The 26,204-nt window shown below is 47.8% G+C and overlaps 9 protein-coding genes across 9 annotated transcripts; 4 read left to right on the top strand and 5 right to left on the bottom strand.

The window, feature by feature from the left end:
* Positions 1-1,288, bottom strand: N7455_003947 (uncharacterized protein; the record flags this gene model as incomplete). The annotated part of the gene is made up of 6 exons (XM_065604642.1): positions 1-282; positions 343-680; positions 701-735; positions 756-886; positions 947-1,014; positions 1,075-1,288. 6 exons carry the CDS (start codon positions 1,286-1,288, stop codon positions 1-3), a joined length of 1,068 nt encoding a protein of 355 aa, XP_065461542.1.
* A 2,881-nt stretch (positions 1,289-4,169) lies between these two features.
* N7455_003946 (sugar porter family MFS transporter) lies at positions 4,170-5,869 on the bottom strand (the record flags this gene model as incomplete). Its single annotated transcript, XM_040958846.2, has 3 exons — positions 4,170-4,854; positions 4,907-5,634; positions 5,687-5,869. 3 exons carry the CDS (start codon positions 5,867-5,869, stop codon positions 4,170-4,172), a joined length of 1,596 nt encoding a protein of 531 aa, XP_040810661.2.
* Positions 5,870-8,683: 2,814 nt separating this feature from the next.
* Positions 8,684-10,483, top strand: N7455_003945 (Major facilitator superfamily domain general substrate transporter; the record flags this gene model as incomplete). Its single annotated transcript, XM_065604641.1, has 4 exons — positions 8,684-8,900; positions 8,954-9,223; positions 9,278-9,951; positions 10,019-10,483. 4 exons carry the CDS (start codon positions 8,684-8,686, stop codon positions 10,481-10,483), a joined length of 1,626 nt encoding a protein of 541 aa, XP_065461541.1.
* Positions 10,484-10,841: 358 nt separating this feature from the next.
* On the top strand, positions 10,842-11,604 carry N7455_003944 (uncharacterized protein; the record flags this gene model as incomplete). Its single annotated transcript, XM_065604640.1, has 3 exons — positions 10,842-11,026; positions 11,089-11,163; positions 11,361-11,604. The coding sequence occupies 3 exons, from the start codon at positions 10,842-10,844 to the stop codon at positions 11,602-11,604; spliced, it is 504 nt and encodes a 167-aa protein (XP_065461540.1).
* A 930-nt stretch (positions 11,605-12,534) lies between these two features.
* On the bottom strand, positions 12,535-13,790 carry N7455_003943 (glycoside hydrolase family 16 protein; the record flags this gene model as incomplete). Its single annotated transcript, XM_065604639.1, has 4 exons — positions 12,535-12,834; positions 12,895-13,318; positions 13,377-13,612; positions 13,665-13,790. The coding sequence occupies 4 exons, from the start codon at positions 13,788-13,790 to the stop codon at positions 12,535-12,537; spliced, it is 1,086 nt and encodes a 361-aa protein (XP_065461539.1).
* Positions 13,791-16,280: 2,490 nt separating this feature from the next.
* Positions 16,281-17,114, top strand: N7455_003942 (uncharacterized protein; the record flags this gene model as incomplete). Its single annotated transcript, XM_065604638.1, has 1 exon — positions 16,281-17,114. One exon carries the CDS (start codon positions 16,281-16,283, stop codon positions 17,112-17,114), a length of 834 nt encoding a protein of 277 aa, XP_065461538.1.
* An 860-nt stretch (positions 17,115-17,974) lies between these two features.
* Positions 17,975-18,337, bottom strand: N7455_003941 (uncharacterized protein; the record flags this gene model as incomplete). Its single annotated transcript, XM_065604637.1, has 1 exon — positions 17,975-18,337. The coding sequence occupies one exon, from the start codon at positions 18,335-18,337 to the stop codon at positions 17,975-17,977; it is 363 nt and encodes a 120-aa protein (XP_065461537.1).
* A 1,760-nt stretch (positions 18,338-20,097) lies between these two features.
* Positions 20,098-20,818, top strand: N7455_003940 (uncharacterized protein; the record flags this gene model as incomplete). Its single annotated transcript, XM_065604636.1, has 4 exons — positions 20,098-20,143; positions 20,200-20,206; positions 20,343-20,402; positions 20,458-20,818. 4 exons carry the CDS (start codon positions 20,098-20,100, stop codon positions 20,816-20,818), a joined length of 474 nt encoding a protein of 157 aa, XP_065461536.1.
* Positions 20,819-22,559: 1,741 nt separating this feature from the next.
* Positions 22,560-25,273, bottom strand: N7455_003939 (beta-glucosidase; the record flags this gene model as incomplete). Its single annotated transcript, XM_065604635.1, has 3 exons — positions 22,560-24,862; positions 24,922-25,159; positions 25,217-25,273. The coding sequence occupies 3 exons, from the start codon at positions 25,271-25,273 to the stop codon at positions 22,560-22,562; spliced, it is 2,598 nt and encodes an 865-aa protein (XP_065461535.1).
* Between the last annotated feature and the right edge of the window lie 931 nt (positions 25,274-26,204).

The following is a 26,204-nucleotide window of genomic DNA, read 5'->3' as shown; positions in this document are numbered from 1 at the left end:
TCACATATACTTTAAGTCCTCCGCTTCCGATAATATATGCTCCTCGCTATCCCCATCATTTGTTTGCGCCCCGGATCGAATCTCAGTAAACTGCTGCCCCTCGGACTCATATATTGGCTCGAAATTGCTATTTCTGCGCGCAAGCCCCGTAACCGTCCCCGTGCCTTGGCGAACAGAATTAAGCGCACAAGCACGCGAAGTCTCGCGGTTTCGGTATGAGTTAACAGTGGAAGCGAATGACTTGAACAAAGGTCCGTACGTGGGAATGCAGGCGGTGATAACCTATACATTTTTTTTTGTTAGTTTTCCTCGGACGTGAAGAAATAGTAAAAATTAACTTACGCCCAGGCTGATCTCTAGAGAAGACCAGATCACGATATTTTTGCTATCGGTGTAGGTTTTCAAGTCCCAGACTGTGAAGATGGGGATGATCTGAATCACGGTCATGAAGAAGCCGAGAGCAAATAGGCAGGCTAGAATGACTTTTTGTTTAAGACGGAGCTGGAGTTTCCAAAGGACTGGTAGAGGCAGTGCTATGATTATCAGGTCTAACGCGATACTTGTACCTCCAAGGGCAAAGTAGAATGGTATGGCTTGGATACAATGCCCTTTGAGAGAAGAGTCCCATTGTTTTGCGACCTGTTCAACGTCAGATACCCGTTTTCCACTACTGGTGCTCACTATATAAGGGGGAGCTGACCGGTATGCAGGTGATTGATATGATAAAAGTGAAAACTAATTGATTAATGACACACACGATGATGGCGGCAATGATAATTTTGCGATATCGCTCAACGATACCCGCAATACGCAAATAGGACGCCAATAGCGCGATTTTGAAGCCGAGAACAGCCAGACAGTAGATCGGGCCGCCGGCATATTGGAGCTATGGACCAAAGTTAGCGTCAGGCTCGAGTTGAAACAATGTTAGTCTTGCGATGCGCACCATGCTAAAAGGAATAATATTCACCTTTGGTAAATAGCCGGCGCTGAGCCCTTGGCCCCATCGTGTCTCTGAAATAAACATACCGTCAGTGCCACGGATAACTTTCGCTTCTCAATGAATCGACTCACGAGCAACGGCGACCCCTGCGTACGCTAACGTTAACAGTGAACCCGCCAGTGCCGCATAATCGTCAATCCATGGAAAGCGCTTATTGCTTAGTCGCACATAAAACCGCAGACATACAGCCAGGAAGGCTATAATTGAGCACACCAAGCTAATTGCGATCACTCGCGGAATATTGCTGTTTGGATCGATCTCTTGAAGATTGTATACCCATCCCATGACTGGATCATTATCACGGGTAAGTAAAGCTAGCAGCCTCTGCAAGGGGATATGGTATTCTTATTCATAATTGTCACGGAGTCCACAGGTACACCGTACATGACGACAAGAGTTCATGAGTCAGGTGGGGCGGCGGGGTGCTTCTATTGGCGTAATTAAGACGCCGCGCTAGATGCACAGCCGTGGAAAACCGTAGGGATATATATGAATTAGGATATGTCAATGGCTTTTTTCCCCCTTGGCGTAGTTAGCTATGAGCAAGCCACTAGATTATGATTCTGCAGTATGCATTCTACGGACTGTGTGGTCTAGGGAAAAAAAAACAAAAAGAAAAAAAACATATCATCTTTTGGAACATCAAAAGTAGAAAGCCGTATCCATCAGCAAAAGAAAAAAGTGAGATCTGACCCGGAACATATACATTTAACATGTGAATATGTATTGTCGGTAAGCGACCAAGCTCGAACCTTTGAAACGTGGGATTTGAGGAGGTCCTCTTGGTTGGATTAATTGGAGTTTATTCCTGAGCATGATATGGGAAACACAACTTACCACTCGAGCAATCGATCGGAAGAGACATAGTTAAGAGTGACAAACTAGGTGCAGTTCAGCACGGTGGAATGTCACATATTCCAAGTTTGCTCAAAATTGAAGATTCCGATGTTGTTTGGTGGTGCTCTGCTTAGCGTATGGGTCTACTCTCTATGATTGGCCAACAGTGGGCTCAAGGTTGACACTATGGCGCTCCTAGTAGATGAGGAAACGTACCATCTACCGGATCAAAAGTAGGGTGGGGCGCCTCTGATCATCATTACGGAGAAACCTAATTTGTCGGAGCAGATGCATTGGCATATGGGCATACCGGAGGATTGGTTAATCCTACATGTTTTTGTAATTTAAATTTGTAATCGGCGGCCCATATAAATTGTCAGGAAAGCCGATACAGAAATACAGAGAGTTGAACCCAACCCATTGATTGGACCCCTACATTTGATAATACGGCCCACGCCGACATAGTTAGAGCGCCTAAGGTTGCGATACCTAGTTGATATAGGTATTCGTACCCTGTATATCATGTGACAACTGGTACGAGGAATACCATACAAAAGCGCCATTAGTCATCGATGTCCGTACAGATTGGTAATAGTGGACTTGGTCCATTTTTAGTTAGTGAATTACATATTTTGCTGGTTGACCCACATTGTCGTACAGGCTGAATGAATTGGAAACGATTGACCCCCGGCCGCTGCCGCCATGGCTTGCCGATGCCTTTACAAAAATTGAGATCGAACCAGACCGAGAAATAGCGAGGGAACGGGCAGAAACTACGCGGTCCACGTCTGATGTGATTTTGTACTCGGACGCCTCGGGTCTTGAAGACTATCTTGGCGTGGCCGTGGTCGCACTAGACGCAAATCTGGAGGTAGTGGGATCTGAACAAATTCAAGTGGGACCGATGGACAGCTGGTCGGTTCACGTAGCGGAGCTGATAGGCATCTTCTACGCCATCAATATGGTGTTCAGATTGGCTCGCCAGCGCTCACCCAACGCTTGCAGACAGCAATCAACTGCAACTATTCTGTGTGACAGCAAGTCAGCGCTACAATAAATCATAAATCCAAAACGCAAGAAATAAATCAGGACAACGGATTCTCCACGCGATTCTATCGGCGGTCGCCGAAGTCCAAGCAGCGAACATCTTGCTTCGTCTCCAATGGATACCGGGACACTGTGATAACCCAGGGAACGACGCGGAAGACCGACTAGCTCGGGACGCTGCGCGCCCAGGCAAGATCCAGCCCTTCCGGCCGTTGCTGACAAGGGAGAACGCGTATATCCGTGGTGAGGTCCGAGCTCAGTAGGAGCAAGAGTGGAAATCCAGCACCAAAGGCGGTCATTTACGGAAGATCGACAATCAATGCGTCTGCGACGCGCAAAAAACTGTCACGCATGTTCTGGTGGACTGTTCAAGGCTAGTGGATTTGCGAAGGAAACTCAGAACAGAAGTGTGGGACGCGTTCAATAGCGTGTCGAGTCTGCTGGGAGGCTCCAACGAAGGTGAGAAAGGTAAACCAGACATCGTCTCGCGAGCCAAAACGGTGAATGCTGTGTTGGAGTTCGATGAGGCGTCACAACGGTTTCGCAGTCGCGCGCCACGAGGGCAGCCTAAGAATGGGAGCGGCAAGTAGGCCACGAGAGGCCTTGACGAGGCTCTAAGCTCGTTTTCAGGAAGTGGATCACTCTACATGTACATACTCAGATATATATAGTTGTTGTATTCTTCATATCGCTTTCATAGTTGGATTCTAAACCACAACCCACTAGACTGGGTACAGATTCGTATTTTGGTCTACTGGTAAAATCAACTGATTATGAGCCCGGATGGAAAGCCTTCCCTTATACTTTTTCAAGTCTATCGTATAGACTACCCTGCCTTTTTATTATCTTTCCCCGAGAAATTGCTGCCCACCGGAAATGAGTGATTTTTTTATTTTACTATTAGCTAACCATTTTTAACTATCTACCAAGACGCAGTCCATTGGGTGGCTTCTATCATGTATGTCAATGTAAGATTATGCCTCCGACGTCCGTGGATACATTTGGTACTAAGCATCGTGAAAAGATTAGAGGACGCCCTGGGGCAGCCCCAAAATCTTGTACTTAAATGCTTGCCTACAATAAGTAAGGGGGAAATAGTATCAAAAGCCACGAGAATCAATGTGCGTATTTATACATATTCGTGGATATCGGGGGCAATGTTGCATGGAACCGTCAACCCATAATAGAAGCCATAATTAAAGCAAGTGCCGAAGTGAATGGGCCAGAACTACCCAATAGGCAGAGAACGAGAGAACCAACATAAATGAACCACTCCAATAGATTAGGCCTCCTGCTGGGTCACGCTGGGTGCATGAACAGCCTTCTCGTCCATTCCAATATCGGCAGCAAAGGTGCTGTGAGGCTGCCACTTAGAAGAAGTGCGGGGAGTAGTCTCTTCCATCATCTTATCAACCTGCTCAAGGGTCAGACCCTTAGTTTCGGGAATGAGGAAGTAAGTGTAGACAAGTGCGCAGGTGCATAGAGAGCCCCATATGAAGAACACCTTAGGGCCAAGGTTACCCTTATCGACATCGGTCATATAAGGAGTGATGACTGCAATGATGCAGTTCCAGAGCCAGTTAGAGGCAGTGGAGAGGGCAACACCGCGGGACCGGATAGGCAGAGGGAAGATTTCACCAATGACGACCCAAGCGCCGGGGCCCCAGGTGCTAGCAAAGAAGAAGATGTAGATGCAAATGAAAGCGATCATTGCACTAACGGCCTTGGGGTTGGCACCATCGGTGACACCAATAATGGCAACAATAAACTGGCACACAACCATGCCTAGGGCACCCCATAGGAGCAAAGGACGACGTCCGTATTTCTCAATGGCGTAGAAGGAGAACGGAGTGGAGAAGACATTGACAATCGTGGTGATCATGCTGATTAGGAAGGGGTCATCAATTGTGCCAAGGTCCTTGAAAAAAGTGGTTCCGAAGTAGAATATGAAGTTGACACCAGTCCACCTATGGTACATTAGTTCTTATTCAATAAGAGGGAGAAGAGAGTGAGACACACTGTTGCATCATCTGCAGCGAGGTACCTAGAATAGTACGACGAATGTTGCTATTAGGGTGCCAAAGGCTTCCATTAAAGCAGTTGAACCAGGTGGTGAAGTATCCACCCTGGGGGATTGCTGTAAGTTCGTACTGGTTGTTGGCGTCGATCTCATTCAGCTCCATCTCGACAAACGCTGAATCCTCGGCCTGGCCACGGATACGGGCCAGGACAGTGCGAGCCTTATCCTTCTGGCCCTTGCGGATAAAGAATCGAGGGGACTCAGGCAGCAATAACAGTCCAAGGCCCAAAATGAGAGCCCAGAGTATCTGGAGGGCAATAGGGATCCGGTATGACCCACTATCTGTACGGTTCTGGGTGCCGTAGTTCACGCATGAGGCCACCATCATACCAATGGTGACGCAAAACTGGTAACCCGAGACGAGGGCACCACGGACCTTGCGGGGTGCAATCTCAGACATATAGAGAATGATGATAGCCGAGACAAATCCGATACCGAAACCAGAAATGAGACGACCAGCAACGAGAAGTCCAATACTAGTAGAAGCGGTCTGCAAAACAACACCGACGATGAAAATGGCGCATCCAGTAATGATAGTAACCCGGCGACCGAACCAGTCAGCCAGGTCACCGGCGATAAGGGCACCAGAAAAAGTTCCAGCGGAGAGAATGGAGACGATGAGCGACTGGTGGGAGGAGGAGAGCTTGGGGTCGGTAGTGGCGGGGTCCTAGGTGTGGTTAGTGTGATCCTAGGGACTGTGGGGAGACATTAATACTCACAAGACCCTCGAACTCCCGGATGAAGTACTTCATACCGAGAACCCCGTTGATGTAACCGGAGTCATAACCGAAGAGGAGACCACCAAAGGCAGCAAAGCCACACATCAAGTAGGCCTTGAATGTGACAGGGGCCTCGACGCGCGTGGCGTCGACAGGCCCAGAGACGACTTCTTCACTAGGCATGGTAGGTAGCAAGTCGATGAGAGTAGCTGTATTAATGAAACCCAGAAAGAGACGAAGTGAGATGCCTCAACACAAGATAATGTGAAGTGAGAGATTTGAATAAAAGAAGAAGAGAGGAAGGGTCTAGGGAGGAAGAGAGTATTTATGTCCTAGGGAAGCAGGCACTTGACCTTCAACCCCCGACACCCCCCATGTCCGGTAAAAATAAAAGAGAAAAAAAAGAAAAATCTATAGGAAAAAAATTAGAATCTAATCTAATCCATATTCGGCTTGGTTACTATCGGCATAAAACATAAGAAATCTAGAAATCGGCTGCAATGACTGTGTAGCTAAGTCGGCTCTGGAAAGTTGACCACGGAATAGAAACGGCAAGTATAGGAAACCGGCAAAGCGCTGCACGGCCTAAGCGGTAAAACTGTAAGACTAGAGGATCTGATTGGCTGGAATCCCGAGGAATGATCTGCCGATCCCTTCTGTCATGGCTATCTGAAGTCGAATATTCGCAGTCTATCCCGTGTCGAATATGGCCACAAGATGAATGAGCGGGCAATTGTCGGCAGGATTTTGTGTTTGTCCTTTAGCTGCCCTACGCTATACCGACGGCGTGTTTGAGCGTGGTATGCTATTGGGTGTCGCAAAGTGACTTTATAAGACTTCCGAACCCTCCTCCCCATGTTACCTAGCCAACTCGGAGCGGCCAAATATAGCAAATGCTACCCCATGCGCCACCCGCGCTCGGCTTATAGAGTATATAGGGACCGATGGGAAGTTTGCCATATATTGTCGGTTGAAGTGGTGGGATGACTGACCCACATTGGCCATGCGATAGGGACTGAAATTGGGGAGTTGAGGAACTGGGATTCCGGCACGAGCCAAGGAAATCAAACCCGATGCCGGTGAATACTTGCGTTAAAATGGAGATTTTTGGTCCTTTTGAGGGGAAAATATCCATCGATGTACGGGGGTGGGACTCGGTTATTGCCTTGTAAGATGGATGTACTTATCCACTACTCCACACCCATTAGGCCTTATGAACATGGGGAAGTCTTCGGATCCCACGGCTTGAGCTTGGTTTTTCTAGGGAAAAATCATAAAGTAATACACTTTCTGCTATAGTTATGGAAACCCAACCCCGAAGATTAATCACCTATATAGAGGCTCTATAGGGGCGAAACCATAGAATATTAATCGAACCCGACCTTGACCGGATATAAAAGGTCGAACTAACTCCGAGTCTGGTGGAGTGAGGTGGGGTTCTGTATCAAGTCGATACGAGAAACAGCAATAAGCAAGTTCTGGCGCTAGGGAGGTTTGAAACGACCCGCGCGCCCAGCCCTAGCCTAGCGTATGGATATCCATATAGAATTGGCCAAATACGGTTGAAGATCTACCGACACCACTATAACCCTGCTAGGACTGCGAGGTGAACTGTGGTAGGGACGAGCAGCGCCTATAGTATTAAACTTAGTCCGAACAATAATCTAGGGACAAAAAGGTTTCCGGGGATGAGCTCGCTATTCTATCGAGGTTCGGGTCTCGGGCCGATAAATGGTGGGGACCCCTTTACAAGCTAAACTAAAAGTGAACTGATAAACTTCTAGAGACAAAAGGCTAGCGCGGGGATGAGCTGTTCTATTGGAGTTCGGTGTCTCGACATTCCGCTTCTCCGATATAGCACTCCCGCCCCCACTGAGGTTTAGGGAGCAGAAAGTTTATATATATATTAAAAGTTTTCGGCTGTCCCTATAAGCTGTCTCTTCTATGAATGGCTCTGCCATACGTGGGGTATGCGTCTTCCATCCTTCAGTCTGTGGTTCGAGCTTGTGTATATTGCCCTTATTGAGCTAAAGATTTACGATCCCTCTGTGTTGCACCAAAGCGGCCCCGAAACAATCCGGGGCGCGGTACTAATGTTTAGATGTGGATCTATAACCCAACGAACCAGTGAAGCCATTAGAATCTCTTAGTAAAAGATATAGAACATATATTTTTACGGCATAATTCGTCTCTCCTATTACCACAAGTCTGCTAGTGCCTTTAAACGTTGCGTCATCAACACGCTCTAACGCCAGATGTTTCATTGAAACTTTCTTGATTGGAATATGCTCATTTACCCTGAACATTATAGATCATCTCATGATGTCATCTGACCGAGAATAAAGGGAGATCCCGTTGGTGTAAAAGCAAGTCGGGACAGGTATAAAAAGCATGTAGGATAGCCGTTTGCGGGTATCCCTTGTCCGCTCTTTACCTCAGATTTATAGAATCGAAGGGTCTGCTTTGAAGATGATAAAAGCAATTAATAAGAAATCATATAGAATTTGACTGAGACTGGTACTAGTCTATATCCGCAAAATTATCGTTTTGACCGAGAGGTGCCGTAATATTGGGACCGAAATTCCGGACACGTTAATCCTAGGAAAATAAAGGCGAAGTATTACCTTTTTCCTTTTTAGGTCAGGCGTAGGCGCCGAGCCATTTTCGGAAGAGAGTGCGCTGCCGGGCGAGTTACCCCAGTTTTCATGTAGCGATCGGCTTCGATCGCCCATTCGGGGTAACTATCATCCCCACCGAGGAGCTGAAGGGACTCTTATGATTGGATAAACCTAGGGGAAGGGATTTGACCAAATCTATTTCAGCTAAAGACACCCGACACATTCACAAACGTACCACTTCATACCGCCGAGCTAGGAAAGCAAGTCCCATCACGGTAAGGATAAATATCATGCCACAGCCATCCTTTCCGCAATGAATTGAGTCGTTCTTTCTGTGAATGATATCCCTCGACGTGGAGAACACGACTTTCTTGACATCATGGTAGGGGCTACGCATCCAGACCAACCAGTCGAGAAAGAAGGTGCCAGCGATGCCACGTACCAGGAGCAAAAGGAGGGCATCAAGGTTGAGACTGTTCGTGGCTCACTGGCTCTCGACATAGCCAGGCGGACGAATCCCCCGAATCCGTGGAGCGTTCAGATGAGAAAGCTATATTTATTCTTGGCTGTGGCATATCTTTGCTCAGCCTTAAATGGTACGACAGAGACACTTAATAGCTAATGGACAATTCGTCACTAACTGGTTTAGGATTTGATGGCTCACTCATGGGTGCTCTGCTTCCTATAGAGCAGTTTCGTGAAACCTTCGGCTCTGGCTTAGTCGGTTCTAAAGCCTCCTTGATTCAGGGAATGTATACAATTGGCGGCGTCTGTGCGCTGCCATTTGTCGGAATTATCCTAGATACTTGGGGTCGACGGTGTGGCATGTTTGCTGGATCCTGCGCTGTCATCCTAGGTACCATTATTGGTGGTACTGCCAATTATATGGATCAATTGCTCGCTAGCCGATTCTTGCTTGGTATATGTCTCGATATCACCCATTTTGAATGGACCTACTAACAACATTTCTTAGGTTGGGGATACTCCTTGGCCTCCTCTGCCGCACCCGCCTACGTCGTCGAGATGAGCCATCCTGCATACCGTGATATTCTAACCGGGTTATATAATTGCCAGTACTTCATAGGCGCCATTGCTGCTGCTGGTGCTTGTCGCGGATGCCTGCGCTTCGAGAGCTCCCTTGCGTGGCGTATCCCCATTTGGTGTCAGTTGATTTCGTCTAGCATAGTGGTGTTATCTGTTTGGTTCATCCCCGAATCACCTCGCTGGCTCTACAGCCATGGGTACCACGAGAAAGCCTGGGATGTTATTATCAAATACCATGGCGAGGGCTCCCAGGATAATCCCTATGTCCATCTACAGGTCCGAGACTATGAAGAGGCGATCAATCTGGAAGGCTCTGATAAAAAGGCATGGGACTATAGAGCTCTTGTTGATACAAAAGCCGCGAGATGGCGGCTCTTATGTGTGGCTATTGCATCTTTTATGAGTCAGTGGGCACAGGCTGGCGTCACGACCTACTATATTGGCGGGCTTTTAGCGACAGCTGGTATCACTGATACAACGCGCGTGCTGGACGTCAATCTTGGTAACACAGTCCTTTCTGCTGGTCTGGCCTATCTAGGAAGTTATTTGGGCCCGAGATTCCGACGCAGACCTATGATGATTGGTGCGTCGGTTACTTGCACTGTACGTATATATATCTCGCGTGATTCTTCTTTTATTAACGTTCTCGGCTAACCTTTTCGATATAAAGATCTGCTTTGCAGGTTTCGCAGCCACAACTGGGGTGTACACAGAGGCACTGGATACAGGAGCGGCCACTGCTTCTATTGTCTTTATATTCTTGATCGGCGCTTGTTACAGCTTTGGCTGGACTCCATTACAAGCTATGTACGCCGTCGAATGTCTTTCATACGAGACTCGCGCCAAGGGAATGGCTATGTACTCTGTATTCACCAATATTGCCTTGCTAGTGAATCAGTTCGGGGTCGGAAATGCCATCGATGCTATTGGCTGGCACACATATATCATTTTGGCTGGCTGGAACCTTGTCCAGGGGGTGTTCATCTACTTCTTCGCAGTTGAAACTAACAACCGCACACTTGAAGAACTCACGGATATCTTTGATGCGCCCAATCCCCGGAAAAAGAGCACGGAGAAGCAACAGGTGTTGGTTTCTGAGACAGAGAAACAGGTGGTGCAGGTTAAAAGTGCATAGGTTATTCAACCTGGTCTTTTCCAGTTCTAGGGTCAGTTCATCGATGGTGTATATTTAGATTGTCCCAGGTATCATCGCGTAGTGATGTTATGCAAATGCCCAATGTTTTTTTCATCGGGGCTTCTTACCGGCTGGATTAATATGAATCAATAAATCAAAGTTCAATTAACATGTTGCAGGCTAACTAGTTGCATATGACTCAGTTCAATTGCAGATTGTCTTCGTCACGACCTTCTCAATATGGATCTGTTTGTAGATGATCAAGCTCTCATTCTTGTAGACATATAAGCGGTTATTAGTCCGGAATGCATACATCATCGCTTGATGGATAGTTGTGGGATCATGTGTTCTGGTACGCATGTCCCGGTCAGCTAGGAGGCCGCGTATTAAAAAGGAATCTTCTAGTTTAACACCAGCTGCATTCTCTGATCATGGCTTTCTTGCTCCAGCTTTCATGCTTGGTTTACCGCGGAGGAATGCGACACCCCACAAGACCATCGCGCCGCCATCATCAGCTTATACTATACATACGCTGTGGACATAGTAACTGACAAAGCGAGTACGTATCATTCTCAATTACCTTCAAATGATCAATAGTCTGATAGCTGCCTCATTTATGGCCCTACCGCTACGCCTAATCAGGAATGTGAAGATGAAATTGAAAATGGAATTGAGCACCGGTAGCTTGTTCTGCTTTGCCAGGGCCTGTATAATTATTTCCACTATCCGTGTCGTTCAGCTTTGAGAGATTTCTAATAGCGTCCCAGCTCCATCATGGCTAGCTCTGTGGGCAACCATTGAGGCATCAACCGGGATGCTTTTACCTTCCCCATCCTCCACTCGCTTATTGGTATTTTACTAACTGTCATTCTACCAGTTGTTATGATCGGTTGCTGCCCCGCCTTCATCGTATCACCAAAGCCGCTATGTCGCCATCCAAGAACTCAAACCCGCATAACAAGCGGGACCGTAAAGGGAGTGTTATGCCACCGTATCTAGTAGGGGCATTCAGCCGAACCTATGTTGTTTTATGTAGCCTTACAGTTAAAGAGGAGACATATCAGTCAGCCAGTGTATACCCGTCGTCCAGCCCGGCAGGAGGTCGAGCGAACTTGGTCTAACCAAGTGCTAGGAACAAAACATTCGTTAACTATAGTGTCGCGGTGACGGTAGCTGATGGGTTGAATGATTATGACCGGACGGCGCGGTTTGTGTGACATGACATATAGAGATATAGTCGGCATGGTGAAAACATGAGCTAACGTCCCCCTACTGAATATTTGATCGCAGGAGGCCAGACTGCACATGCCAACGCCCGGGTTCAGAAGCTTTGCAAACTTAGGCTGAAGGTTTGATCTTGAATGCCTTGCAGGTTGACGCTCTGAGCAGTGCCGCACTTCGAGTAGAACGGGCAGACATACCAATCAACAAACGGGGCACCGCAGTGGTTGGTTAGGTATACGTTGCAGAGAGCTCCAGTAAAATGAAGATCTAGGAAAAGGAAGGGAGGTAATCGTGCTACACCTGTCTCGTATGTCTGTGGTGGCTATCTGCTAGTTATGCTCCTGACCACCTCAACTGTGGCGTCAACTATTTTAAATTCTTTATAAACCAACTAAGCGCTCGCTGTGTCGATATTGTAATATGAAATTTGTATATTAATTAAATTTCTTGGCTACCACTCGGCTGGTCATACAAGCTATGCAAGGGCAAGCAAGTCATGTTTAATGGGGCCGGTGAGAGAGAGACTACGGAGGGGTGCAGGAACAACAGCGTGGCGAGGAACATGATATGATCACAGACGAGGAATTGTATTGGCTATCGAGTGTGGGAAAGAGAAGATAATCAAGAGAGGGTTGTGCTATCTAACACGGTGCTCTCAAATAAACTCGGCCTCTGGCCGTCAGAATCCTAATCCTAACCCATAGAGGGAAAGGGAGAAGAAGAAGAAGAAGAAGAAGAAGAAGAAATCTCAGATCTCTGCCCAATAAAAAGGCTCCCCGAAAATCAAGCGCATGCATTCATAGCAACACAGGTATTCAGTATGCCATTTAGTGTCCGTGCTGGTAGCCGTTACGGCGGTGCTTCCACGCAGGACGAGGCGTGGGAGAAACGAGAGGGGTAGAAACGAGAGGCGTGGAAGCGTAGGAGCCAACAGCAGCGGAGGCCGTAACGTTGCTTGAGCTGCTACCGTCCTGATAGACCTTCAGCGAGTTCACACTCCAGTAGGATTCGGTGAAATCGGACGGGTTGTTTTGGACGTAGGATGTGCAAGAGCTGCTCTTAGAGGCACAGCTGCCGGTGGACCAGACGTCGCCAGCCCAGGCACCGCAGAAGGTGATGTCAAACATCTAGAAGCTTATTAGAAAAGAATAAAAAGGCATACGTAGGTGGGTGGAGAGCGAACGTACAATCTGGAGTTCTTCAAAGTGCGAGTCAATGTCGCAGTTTCCACCGAAGGCCGCTATAGGAGTACCCCAGCCCGAAGGGTTGGGGCTGCCCTTGCTAATGTCCGAGGGGACGCTCGCGCTTGGGAAGAACCAGATTTTGATGGCGTCGCCAGTCCACTCGGTGGCGTACACGCCGCCGCCGACTTTGTTGAATCCATCTCCATAGGACTGGGGGTTCTCGCTAACGATAGCGCAGCCCGCGTTGGCGGACTGGTCGGATGCCTCGACGTCGCAGTTACTCGTATCGACAGAGCCACTGAAGCCAGAATCATTGACTGAGCAGCCAGGAGTGGTGTGCAGTGCCACCTGGTTGGTGGATTGCTGGTTGACGCCTTCGATGATATCGATCTCGCCGTTGCTGGGCCAGTTGTCGCCAAGCATCCAGCTGTAGTAGGTTAGTATACGGCCTTTCTTCGTCTGTCGATTGGTCAGACTTGACTCACAATGCGGGCCAGGTGCCACAGATACTGCCAGGCATATGCTCCAGATCCAGAATCACCAGTCCGTGGGTGTAGCTTTTGGTGCTGGACAGGCGCACACTCTGCCGACCAGGGCTCCTTGCAATGTTGCTAGAGTCGACGCCAATGTACACAGAGCCCCCAGAAGCCTTAATCAGGCCACTTTGGCTCGCGGTTGACCGGTCCACATAGTCCACATAGCCCTCCGTTGGGTCCGTGCCCTACGGCCGGAGTCAGCATATATCAATTGAGCCCCAAATGTACTGGACGTACCGTGAAGAAGTCGAAATTATCAAAGAATGCGTCACTGGTGCCGTAGTCGTCCTGCAGCTTGTACGCAGCCGTGGCGAGGTGGGCGAACAGACCCACGGCCGGGATGAGGGTGGAAAAGACGTGCATTGTTTGGAAAGGAGAAGAACGAGAGGATGCAATATGTCAAAGACGAGCAGTTGAAGAAAAGGATAAAGGGAAAGAATGTAAAGAAGAGAAGGTAACGACCAGAACGTACGATCAAAGGAGAGAAAAAGTGCTTATGAAGAAAGTCTACAGAAAGCAAGGAAGTGCGCTGCTTAAATATTCGATGGGATAGATGAAAAGGCCTACGTGCAGCTGCCGGCACCCACCCAACTCGACTCGACCTTGAGATTACAATGAGACATAACCTCTTCCCAAAGAGGATGGTATCTTGAGAGGTTGCGCTATACTCGCTTGGGTGTTTCAAAACCAAGTGAAATATCTAAGGGGATGTTTAAATCTGTGACACTTCAATAAGCAAGCTGATCACGATCTACGAGAGAACTGCAAGATAGAGACATTTGGACCCACCGAGAGTCGACATTATATCTCGTTGAAACAAAGTCGTAGCTGATCACTACCGAACCAGCTCAGGTGTGATATAAAGTTCATCCATGCAACCCCACAGGTGCGAGGAAGCCACTGGTTAATCCTCGGGGTGTATTTACCCCAAAAGAATCCTGGCACACCTGCATGCAATCTGTAGACCGCACTTAGCTTAAGGCCCCGGCACATGTGAATCCTTCGAAAACCCCGTTGGTCCTGGAAAGGCTACATATATCAATATCAGAATGAGAGATCCACAATAGTTGTTTCTGTTCCACACTTAGCGACGTATATATTAATCTCTTAAATCAAAGAAAAAAAGAAACCAATGTATTCTGCTAGCATAGATATATCTCTTTGTTTATATCCGACAGATAGTGTCAATATCCGTCTGCCCGTAAGGGATGAAACAATAAATTATGCAGTTCAAAATTCCACCTGAAAACGGTAAGTTGTTCATTTGGTTCTTATCTACTCATAGCTGTGCTTAAATGGGCAGACTCTCCCCTACTGCTGTTGAAAGCCAGACTCCATTCAAAAGTCTAGCTTTCTTTCAGAAACAAGACCAAATGCTTCGGGCTAATATGATCTCATATACGCCCCAGCCCATTATTTACAAACCCATATAGTGAGGATGACGGGATTATTGCCTCGTAATTTTCGCATCTCGATAACGCCAAGACAGAGGCCATATTCTTGACGCATGCCATACACATGAATAGGTGACGACACTGGAGCTAAATCAAAATTGTGATCAACGAGTTGCAGTAACATTGGAAGAGGTCAATGGGGCATAGGGAGCCTGGGGTAATGGACCAAGAGTGCATTTGTGCGAGGATCTATCCTTCTCTAGTCCAAATCCAAAAGCTCGGCACAAACCGATACACACACCTGGAGAGTTGGGGCAGATTATCGAAGGGCGCTTACTTTGTCAGGTTCTTCGCTGTGGCCGGCGAACAGACCGTTAGTAGGGTCAGCACTAAGCCAGCACCCCTGAATGGAAAAAAACCTTGGAAGTCCCAGCCCCCTCCCCCACCACATATTTCCCCCACGACCCGGTCTCCACGGGAATATTCCACTATGGTAAAGTCAGTACTACAAAGTATGTTATAACAAATTCCGTACAAAACTGACACAAATAAATCCATGGATCGAGTTACCACAAAAGGAATCCCTTATTTAGACACAAGTACTAATATTGCACGGCATGACCTTGGGCGGAATAATATATATTCCTATAAAACTTTATTTCGCTACGAAGCGGCCGCAAAATAGGAAATTTCTCAATTTCTTAATTTGGTGAAGCAGGAAGCTACCCGCTATCCTCATTGGAGGTAGTAGGGTATGGTTAGTGAGCTAGGGCACGCAGGAATCAAATTTCAGAAGGCATTGGGTTGATGTAATGTTGTAATGCGGGGGAAACAGCAACCTTGGTGCTTATTATTTGAACGCGGGTTGAGAAGCGATTCCAAAATGGTTAGACTACTATTTTTCTTCTCATAGCTACCCCAGTCTGGTATCGTTGGTCAAACTCTCGCCACTCCTCTCATAACGTAGTTTGATACAATCTGCTTTCTAGAAAAACTTGCTATGATTCAAGTAGCCAATTTAACACACCTTCGCAGCATGTAAGCAACTTTCTACCGCCATATAGGCGATGATGTAGTCATTTTCTGCTCTTATTCCAATGAAAACATGATCTCCTATTTGCTTGCTTTTGATCCTCGCTGGTTGTTGCCGGATCCAGTAAGGGTGTTTCCAGATTTGTATATCGTTTACTAGCTGCTATGTGATCTGCCCACTTAGTGGCTAGTGTCAACAGTCGCTAGTGCAGAGGTTGGGGCCCCAGAGTACCCGGCACTTCTCCCATTACTATGATATAAGTATTGGGATCATCTCTGCAACCCATCCATGATCGTGGCTTGTCTTCACTGCAAGCAGAGGTTATTGAGTATCTTGATCCTCACCAGTGAGGAGTGATTTGGCGCCTATTCAGCTTTATAGAAAGATCGACGTTTGCAGTCCACGGACTCCACCCGCTGGGGTGCAATGTCTGACGTCTTCACGAACGGCATGATCGGTGAATATTCGGGGAACGATTTCACTACCAGGGCCACGTTCACCGCGTTTTTGGCTATCGCTCTTTACAACTCCATCGAACAATTGGTGCTCATATTCGCCTCGTTTCGCCGTTACAATGGTCTCTACTTCTGGAGCCTACTACTTTCGACGGTGCTAGGGGTCATCCCGCAGTCTCTGAGCTTCATCCTGAAATATTACGATGTCGGGCCTCTTTGGTTCTCTGTCACATTGTCGACCATCGGATGGTACTTCATGGTCACTGGACAGGCTCTCGTTTTATTTTCACGCCTCAATATTGTTGTACAGGACTTGGCTATCAGCCACCGTGTCCTAGCAATGATAATCATGGACGCTTTCGCCTTGCACGTCCCAACCACTGTGCTCACGTATGGTTCCAATTTCATCTGTACTCCCGCCTGGGTTCATGGCTACATGGTCATGGAGCGTATCGAGCTCACCGGCTTTTGCCTCCAAGAGTTTATAATTTCTGGTCTATATATCTCCAACACGATCAAAATCCTTCGCATGTCGCCCCCGGACAGCCACCGCCACAACATGAACCGCAAGATTATGTACCAGCTTCTTGCCATCAATGCCTTGATCATCATGATGGACATTATCCTCTTGGTATTCGAATATCTGAACTATTTTGTTATCCAAACTACTCTCAAATCGATGGTATACAGCATCAAACTCAAGCTTGAATTCGGTGTCCTCAGCCGCCTTGTTCATTTCGTGCAGTCACAAGACTCTTGGCCCAGCGGGCCACACGAACCACGCGAGTCCGAGGACTTGTTGTGAAAGCAACTTTATGGGTAAACCTTGGAACATTTTGATTTAATTTCAACCTAATACAGAATGAATGGAGAAAGAACTGCATGTATTGTCTTGATCTGGCGCGTGGAAAGGAGAGAGAGGGAGAGGAGAGAGAAGCTATCTGCATGTTCTATCACATGGTGATGCCTCAGGCATCCAACACAACCGGTTAAGATATTTTGAAATGCCTGTTATGCAAGGTACTCCTGTTACATCGAGTCCGATTGGTGGTTAAAAGAAAAGAGAAAAAGGAAACAATACCCAGAGCTGCTCAACCATACCATGGGGAGCCGTTATTTGTGGTGTTATTCGAGTTTTGGCTTGTTGTTAGTTTAGTTCAGAGGTTCTTTCATTTCTTTTCATTTCATTTCAAATTTCATTTTTTCATTCTGTCCGGCGTAACTTTTATGCTGCTGCTCTGGAGTTTAGCAAAACACTACATGCTTCTACAGGACTCCGGAAATTAAGACCCGCCTTCTTTGCCCAAAACGTAAATTCTTTGGAGGAACCTCCGTGGAGGGCCACCCCGAACGTTAATCTCAAATGGACGATACAACCATCCACAATGCTGGTAGACTTAGAACAATGGTTTACAGCTGGTCTATCCCAGTCTTGGCCAATAAAACCTTTTGCTAGGGTCCTGCCTAATGTGAGCTGGTTGGAAATGCCCCCTTTCTTGGGACTTGTATCTTGCTGAGAACTGTATTTTTCTCTAATTCTGACGCCTCCCTTCCATTAGGCCTTAGGAACCTAATAATGGTTTAATGTGAATCTGCTGACTACCCACTATTCATCTTGCGTTCAACATCTTCACAAGTTGTCACCAGCTAGTGACGGTGGACCTTTCAACCCAGGCCTTCAACAAAATAATTGAAGTTGCACACGTCAGAGAGTTCGGGAACATCGAAAAAACTGTTTGCTGTCATGATAATCTTGCCATTTGACATAATCTCGACATTCTGCGAGCCTGGTAACATTGTTGTCACGGAGGCATAGTTCAGGCCTGGCTGGAGCGGCGTTTGAGCAAGCTGCTTGCCACCACTGGTCACGCGAATTTCCATCCCTGCACTATCGGGTGGCATAACTACTGCATAATTCATGGCATCCTGCGCAGATCCAATGCTTGAAATGTCTTCATGCCCCGTGTAACTTTTGAGGGTAGGATGATACCACATTGCACCGATAGGGTCATTTGAGGGTGGGGTCATCTGAGAAGCATTAAGTCCAGCTGTATATGCATTTATGAAGGATGTGATCAGGGGCTGCCACGAATAATGGGGAAAAGTCGATGTGTTTGCGTATTGAACATATTCGAGTCCATCAAAAGTGGAGAATCTCCGTCATTATATAAGAAAGTCCAAATTTGAATCAAAACTTCCAGGAATAAAAGAGTAGTGCTCAGGTTAGCTCGCTCTTCTATCGGGGTTCGGTGTTTGGGGCCCCCGGAAGTGGAGGATTCTATTACAAGGTAACCTTAATTTTAACCAATGAACTTATAAGAACAAGAGCCAATCGCGAGGATGAGTCCTCATTTCGGGATTCAGTGTCCCGGCATTCCGATATGTCGTTTTATACATTGGGGGCCGTCGACACCGTGGTTTAGGAAGGATCGTCCGTCCCATGGGATATCTCTCTTCAGTGAGTGGCTCAGCCCCAGGTGGGTCACGCCCCTGCAATCCTACAGATTTGGTATATATTTTCCTCTGAACTAAAAGCCAGGCAGATCTGTGATGTCGTGTGGGGCGGCCTCCAACGCCCTACATGGTCCAGGTCTACTTCCCCACGCTCTCGGAGGTTTCCCCATTAAGCAGGAAGAGCGGTGACCTGTTGGGGGTGAGAAAAAAGTGAGATTATATTAGATTCCTGGAACCCGCAGCTGTTACATATATGTCCATTTGATCTGGTGGGGCCAATATGTGTAGTTTTACTCTGTATACCATCACAACATAAAAGGTTGTCAAATGATATGGCCCCACTAGACTCTGAATAGGAACCTTGGTTTTCGTTATGGTTGAGTGGTAAAATACGCTCCATTATGTTCACCAAATTACACTAAGTGGCCCGATTCTGACATGGCCTACGACCCGCCCCCATTTATACTGGGGCTAGAGTTTATACCTAGACCAAGTTTGCTTCTTTCCTTGTTAGTACCAAATACAATCTTGCTTCCTCCTAGCCCCTCCAATTTCACATTAAATGCACGACCCATATTTCTCCCACAGAGGTTGGTTCACAGAAATTATCCCCGCTACAGGACTTAGTCCCAGATGTCAACAGTCCGAGGTTCAGGACCCAACGTTGCTCATTTATCCTCCATAGTGAATCAATAGACCCGCTAGACTTTTTACAAGCCATTTTACGAAACACTGGTTCTCATTCCTCTACCCAGAGTACTGCTCCTATTGTGCAAGGCGTCTCACATTCAGCAGAGGTGTTTGCGAATTCTCCTTCCCGGCAGCATACAACGACAAACGCGAACTTGAGCACGAGTCAGCCTATCAGCCTGCTCAACTCGGATGGTCCACTTACCGGGCCAGCATCCCAGACCCCTTTTAGGGACATTCTTCCTGTTCACGAGGAGCATACCTCAGAAGATACACGGTGCGCAGTGCCATTCCTATGTTAAAATTTCCAACAAAAGACCGTCATCCACTGACTAGGCCTCTCACATAATTTAGAATACCATCCTACCCCATGTCAGTATGTCGGAGGCTCAATTTGCTGATCTGATGCAGTATAATCCTGGATGTACGAACTTCTTCTCATTTCGACGTAGAAACCGTTTACTGATAATACTAGGCTATGATCGGACAAACCTCTCTCATCGGCGTTTGCAATTGCTATCTGGGCAAATGAACCAGCTATTTCTGTCGTCACATCTCTCATCTGCTGTCTCCATCGGCTATAGTAGACAGTCAAGTGAACAGCTGCGCATACCAACAGCGGGGTTTACACGTAACGAAACCTTATGTCGCGGCACCTAGGAGTGCTGCGCATCACAGTCAATTTGAAAGGTAAAACCAAGTTCCTGGTCGCGCCACATCGAAAACAACTGACAGTAATGATGCAGCCTCGACGTGAGTCGTTCTTTCCATACCCAATATGCTTCGGGCTCTTCTTTTCGGTTCGATCAGCCCTCCATGACTTCGTAGGTTGAATGGTCTGGGCATCCGAAAGACCCAACGATCTGACCGCTCGCTGACACTTGGATAGGCCTTGTCCTTATATGATGGCCCAATCAGGGTACTACTTCACCGAATTACCTGGCATCCCGTAAGTTGTGTCGGCAATCTTGGAGAGTAGTACTAAGTGGAAAACGGAATACCAGATCGAACCCAACCTCGATAAGTCCTCAGCCACCAGCGATGCTCGTCCCCGAGCCAACATACCCTTCACCAGAATCAGAATCAAAAACAGCGCCAGACTACCCAGTCAAAGTGCCGAGTTCACGAGCGCGACTGCAGTGCTGGGACCATGGCTGCAACGGTCGTAAGTTCTCAACATTCAGCAACCTCCTTCGTCACCAGCGACAGAAGCTGGGCATCATTGCCAAATCGAAATGTCCAATCTGTGGTGAAAGCTTCACACGCACAACAGTACGGTATATCCATGTTGAACAAGGCAAATGCAAATTTTCGGGCAGAAAGTCATCGACGGAATGGAGACACGGACATGGACAATTATGGTAATTGACCAGGTGATCAAAGGTGTACAGTCAATGGAGAATTAAGGATTAATTGTTAACGGGATACAGAGCGATTATCTTTCAAGGAGCAACTTTTATACATCGTGCATAGCCCATCAAACATAAATTACTCACCCAACGCAAAGGTTGTATACGATTGCTGCATTCAAATCCTCACTATTTCTCAAACTTAGTAGTATCTATATAAAACCTACCATTTTCAATACCTCTGTCCATTCAATTAGCTTCGTAAGATGCCTCCGCGGCCTCCTTTAGCTAAATGTGCCCGCTCGTCGGCCTCAAATTGCTTGCCGTACATCGCCTGTAATCCTCTGATCTTCCTGCTGAAATGTTTCGTTGGGTAACTGATTCACATCTACGCATCGGCTCCATGTCTAACTTGTTTCGGGTCCGCTTTAGTGGAACACTAAGGGATTGTAAAACCTTAGTTCAAGGAGGGCAATATATCAAAGTTCAAACTGTAGATCGAACGGTGGAAGACATATGCCCCATGTAGGGGAGAACCGCTCACGGAAGAGACAGCGCACGTGGGATGGAGAATCTCCAGTGGCGACAGGAGTGATTTATCGGAGAATCGCCATGCCGATACACCGACCTCGATGGTGGAGTCACGCAAGCTTTTTGTTCCTGGAAGTTTAATTGTTAAAATTAAGTTTCATCTCGTAATAAGCTCCACCCTTTTATCGGCCCGAGACACCGAATTGATAGGAAAGTGAGCTCATCCCCGCACTTCTTTCTGGTTCCGGAAGTTTATTGTTCGTCCACGGATAACTGGCCAATCAGAGATTGACCCCCATACGCTAAGCCAGGCCGGGCGCGCCGATCGTTTCAAAACTGATACAATACTTGTAAATTCATAGAGAAAGCACTGTATGTATTATTGTGGACAAAGAGGAGAAAGAGAGGACGAGAGAGCAGCCAAACTATCTGGGTTCTATCTACATGTGATGCCTTAGGCATCCAAAACACTTCAGGATCGCTCTTAGCGCCAGAACTTGCTGGTTGCTGCTTTTCGCATCGAAATGATGCAGAACCACACCTCACCCCACCTCATTTGGAGTTAAGTTCGAGCTTTATGTCCGGTCAATATTGTTAATCTCGCCCGTAGCCCCGAAAGCCCGGTTTGTAACACCTAACAGATAAATCAACGGACCTCATCGCCCCCTCCCCCCTTCTACCCCCCGCACGCCTTGGCGGCAAACCTCCTATTGAAGTCGGGTTCAATTCATATTCAATAGTTTCGCCCCCATACAGCCGCTAGATGGGTGAAGAATCTTCGGGGCTGAGTTTCCGTGCAGGAGACAGTGGATACTATTATTCACTTCAGCATGCATCCAATCCAATTCAATCTGCATTACTTCATCACCGTAAGCGTTTTTCGGCGTACGATATTGTTTCAGAGATAAGTTTGAGAGGCAGATTGAATGGATGCCCGGCGTTTATGTCCGAGTGGAAGCATCGTTGTGCAGATAGGCTATTGTCTGACGGTTACAGCCGATAGATTACGACATCGGGAGTACAATATTCTGAATGGATTAGATAAATTACTAGTAAATGGGTTCCATTCACTATCAATGTTGCCGTAGGAGCCGTGTCTTGAGAGAAAGAAAAGACTATGTGCGACCTTCGAAAAAAGGAATAGTGACTGCACAACCTCAAGAAAATGACTCGTGTGGACACGCTTTAGGTATACTGATGTCCCCATTCCAGAAAAAAAAAAAGATTTACTCAATTGAAGGCAAGTCGGCCGAGAGAGGCAACTTGCGGGATGAGTTTCCGACATACACCTTCTTCTGGGCGTCAGAGATCACCCAGTTCTGGGAGGCAACGTCCCAGCTAGAGACATCACGACGGGTTAGAGTGGTGTTCCACTGAAGGGTGTGGCCAGGGGCAATGGTGACTCGGTCAAACTGGCGTAGGACCTTTGAGGGGTTATCATCGCCGCCAAGGGAGACATATAACTGTGGAACCTCGTCACCAGTGACGAAGCCGGTGTTGGTGATAGTAGTGGTCACCTGGTAGAGGTCTTCAAACAGACCGGGATGGCCCCCGGAGCTGCCACTAGAGGGGAGAAGGTCCTGCGGAGAACCATCGGTAGCACCCTCAGGAAGGTAGTCCTTAGAGTCCATGCCGTAGTCAGGATCACCGGACGAGGCACGGAGGTCAGTGGAGTTTAACCACGGGTAAAGGTACTGGCGGATGCGTTTAATTCCGTCCGGGAACAGGTTATCCGAGGTTTTTCCAGGTTCGCCGAGAACGGGGGCCTTTTGGGTCTTTCCATTGGTCACCATATATTCGTGGTGTTCGGATGAGGCAAGGGGGATGACCTTGAGGTCAGAGAAGGTAAATTCGGTGTAGCTCAGACCATAGCCGAACTCGTAGATGGGCTCCGTGTTGTCCTTGTCGAAACGGCGGTAGTCAATAAAGACACCATCTTCGAAGTTATCTTGAGGAGCATCGACACCGTTGTTGGGCGCTGTAAGGATAGGAGGGCCATAGTCCTTGCGAGTCTTACCCCATGTAAATGGAGTCTTACCGCCAGGATTGATGCGACCATACAGTACGTCCACCAGACTGCGACCACTTTCCTGTCCCGGCAAGCCAGCCCAGAGAATGGCGGTAATGTTGTCATTATCATACCAGTCGCTAATCAGAACAGCTGATGTGCTGTGGATCACGACGATAGTGTTGTTGCAGTGTTGGCTTGCAGTCTTTATCACCTCTTCGCCATTCTTCCAGAGAGTCAGGTTCTTGCGATCACCCTCGTTGCCGTCAACGTTGACGTATCCCTCGCCAGAGTCGGCGTTCACGAAAACCAGGGCAACATCAGCCTGGGAGGCAAGAGCGGCCATCTCCATGAGGGCCCAGTTATCAGTCACAGCGAATACATTAGTCTGCCCGTTGGTATATTCCAAGACTTCATTTTGGATGGCTTGCTCGGGCGTAATGAGGTAAGGGAAATTTGCAGTTCCACTACCCCAGCCTATGGCCAGAGTTCCGTTATCACAGCCACGGTCGTTGCAGCCATTGGTGCCATAAGCATTAGACCCTGCGTCCTCTCCTAGAATGCCGATGAATTTCTCCTCGTGGGTAAGGGGCAGTGCACCGCCCTTGTTCTTCAGTAGGACTGTACTGTCAGAGCCAATCTTGCGAATGATCTGGCCGTGGTCACGCTGGACATTTATGCGCTCGTTGGCCTTCGCCCAGCCCTCGCTGACTATGGCATGCTGAAAGCTGTACTCGTCGCGCGTCCAGGAGCTGAAGTTGGGCGGAGTGCGGAAGCGGTCGCGTCCAACCTTGTAGTAAGCAGACATGATTCGGACAGCCATGTCATCAATGCGCCATTCGGGGACGGTACCGTTCAAAACGGAGATCGTCAGGTTGGTTCCCCAGTAGGAGTAAGGGCTGCCAAGAATGACATCACCAGGCATAGACATATCCAGACCGGCCAGAGTAGATTCGACACCGCTGTGGTGCGCACCCCAGTCGCTCATAACAAAGCCCTGGAATCCAAGCTCACCCTTAAGCAGCTTGTTGAGGGCGTAGCTGTTGGCGCAACCGTAGCTGTTGTTGATCTGATTGTAGGAGCACATGACAGAGCCAACACCAGCACGTATGGAGTCCACGAATGGCCAGAGGTACAATTCGTGCATAGTCTTGTCGTCAATGTTTGAGCTCAAACTCTGGGAGATGTTGTACCCGTATCCCTGAGCCTCCGCAGACTGACGGAAGTGCTCCTGTTCATTTCCAATGAAATGCTTAGCACAAGCAATGACACCAGCATCTTGCATACCCTTGATGGTTTCAGCCATCATCACACCAGTCAAAACTGGGTCCGGAGAGAACCCTTCCCAGTTACGACCGCCATCGGGGTACTTGCCCAGAGGGCCAGCAACAGGACCCAATTGAACATCCACACCTTTGTCGCGGTGCTCCTCACCCATTGCCATACCACGCTGGTAAGCAAGTCGCTTGTCCCATGCTGCGGCAACATTGACACCAGAGGGGAAACCAGAGTTATAATCACCTTTTCGAGTTCCATTAGTTAACTGCACCGCCAAGCTTGTTCCAGATGGGAAATCTTACTAAAGCGCACACCCAATGGCGAGTCCTGCATACACATGCCCCACATGCCAAGTCGGGGAATGCCACCGGTTTCACCGACGCATCGTTCTTGCTCCCACCCAGCTCCTGTTGTCAAGTTGACTTTCTCAGCCAGTGTCAGGTTAGAGACAAATTCTACGGCGCGTGTGTATGCTTCAGACCACTCGCCCGCGCCAGTCATCCATGGCGAGGGGTAGTATGGCGGAGAATAGGCCAGCGACTGTTTTGAAGCGACTTGATTAGTAGTGATATTATAAACGATTTGAATTGGACTCACATTCGCATTAGCCAACGGGGCCATTAGGGCAGCTAATTCAAACCACGAGAACTTCATTGCTGTCAAAGTGCTGGAGTTGATTTCAAAAAGGCTGTTGCGAGAAGAGGGCGTGAAGAAGCAACTAGTCACAGATTTGGAGGGGAAGGCTGGGGTATTAAAATTATCTGATATTTTCTGAATGCTCACCGGGGGCCTGTAATAGTGTACATAGCGTATAATATTTAGTCTATAAAATCAAATCAAAATATAAAAAAAGGAGAAAAGGATCAGCAAAAGTATGCACTATCTATCCCACGGCGTGCACACCGGGGCTATTGGTTCCCCTGGAAGCCATGGCCTTGCTTTAATCCCGTATACGAGAAAGGTAAACTTCGGCATCTCACGCCGTGCCTACCGTACCACCGCGCTTGTGCCTCTTCCCCGTTGATTGTTTATTATTTGTGGGATGTTGAACAAACAGACGTCCTTTGGTATTATACCTGGAGCTCAGCTTCTTATGTTGTGGTAGTATACAAGTACAACTGCACATATTGGCATTGGCTAACGCAACCATTGTGACAAATGTCCCCACCTGATCAAATTAAAACACATGTATACAGTTTTGACTTCGAAGGGTCTAGTCTGATCTGATCACTTTCTCACATCGAACAGATCACCGCTCTTCCTGCTGAATGGGGAAACCTCCGAGAGTGTGGGGAAGCAGACCTGATTTCTGTCTATTCCAAAGTTGTAGGATTGCAGGGGCGTGCTCCACCTGGGGCCGAGCCACTCGCTGAAAGGATATAGTCCCTAAATTAATCCCGGTGGGGACGGGGGTGTATGAATCAGATAATCGGAATGCCGACACTTCAGCGAACCCTGATAAATGACCGAGCTAATCCCCGTGCTACTTTTTTGTTCCCCAATGTGGGGTCAACATAGCCCCAATGTACCGGCCATCGTCTCAAAATCCATCATTGGGTTGACAGTAAGGTGCGGCTTAATGTTT

This window comes from Penicillium solitum (assembly GCF_028829755.1).
Source record: "Penicillium solitum strain IBT 25940 chromosome Unknown utg000003l_segment0_segment0, whole genome shotgun sequence".
NCBI classification, from domain to species: Eukaryota; Fungi; Ascomycota; class Eurotiomycetes; order Eurotiales; family Aspergillaceae; genus Penicillium; species Penicillium solitum.
The sequence above is the reverse complement of the archived record's forward strand: the minus strand, read 5'-3'. Positions and strand labels throughout refer to the sequence as shown.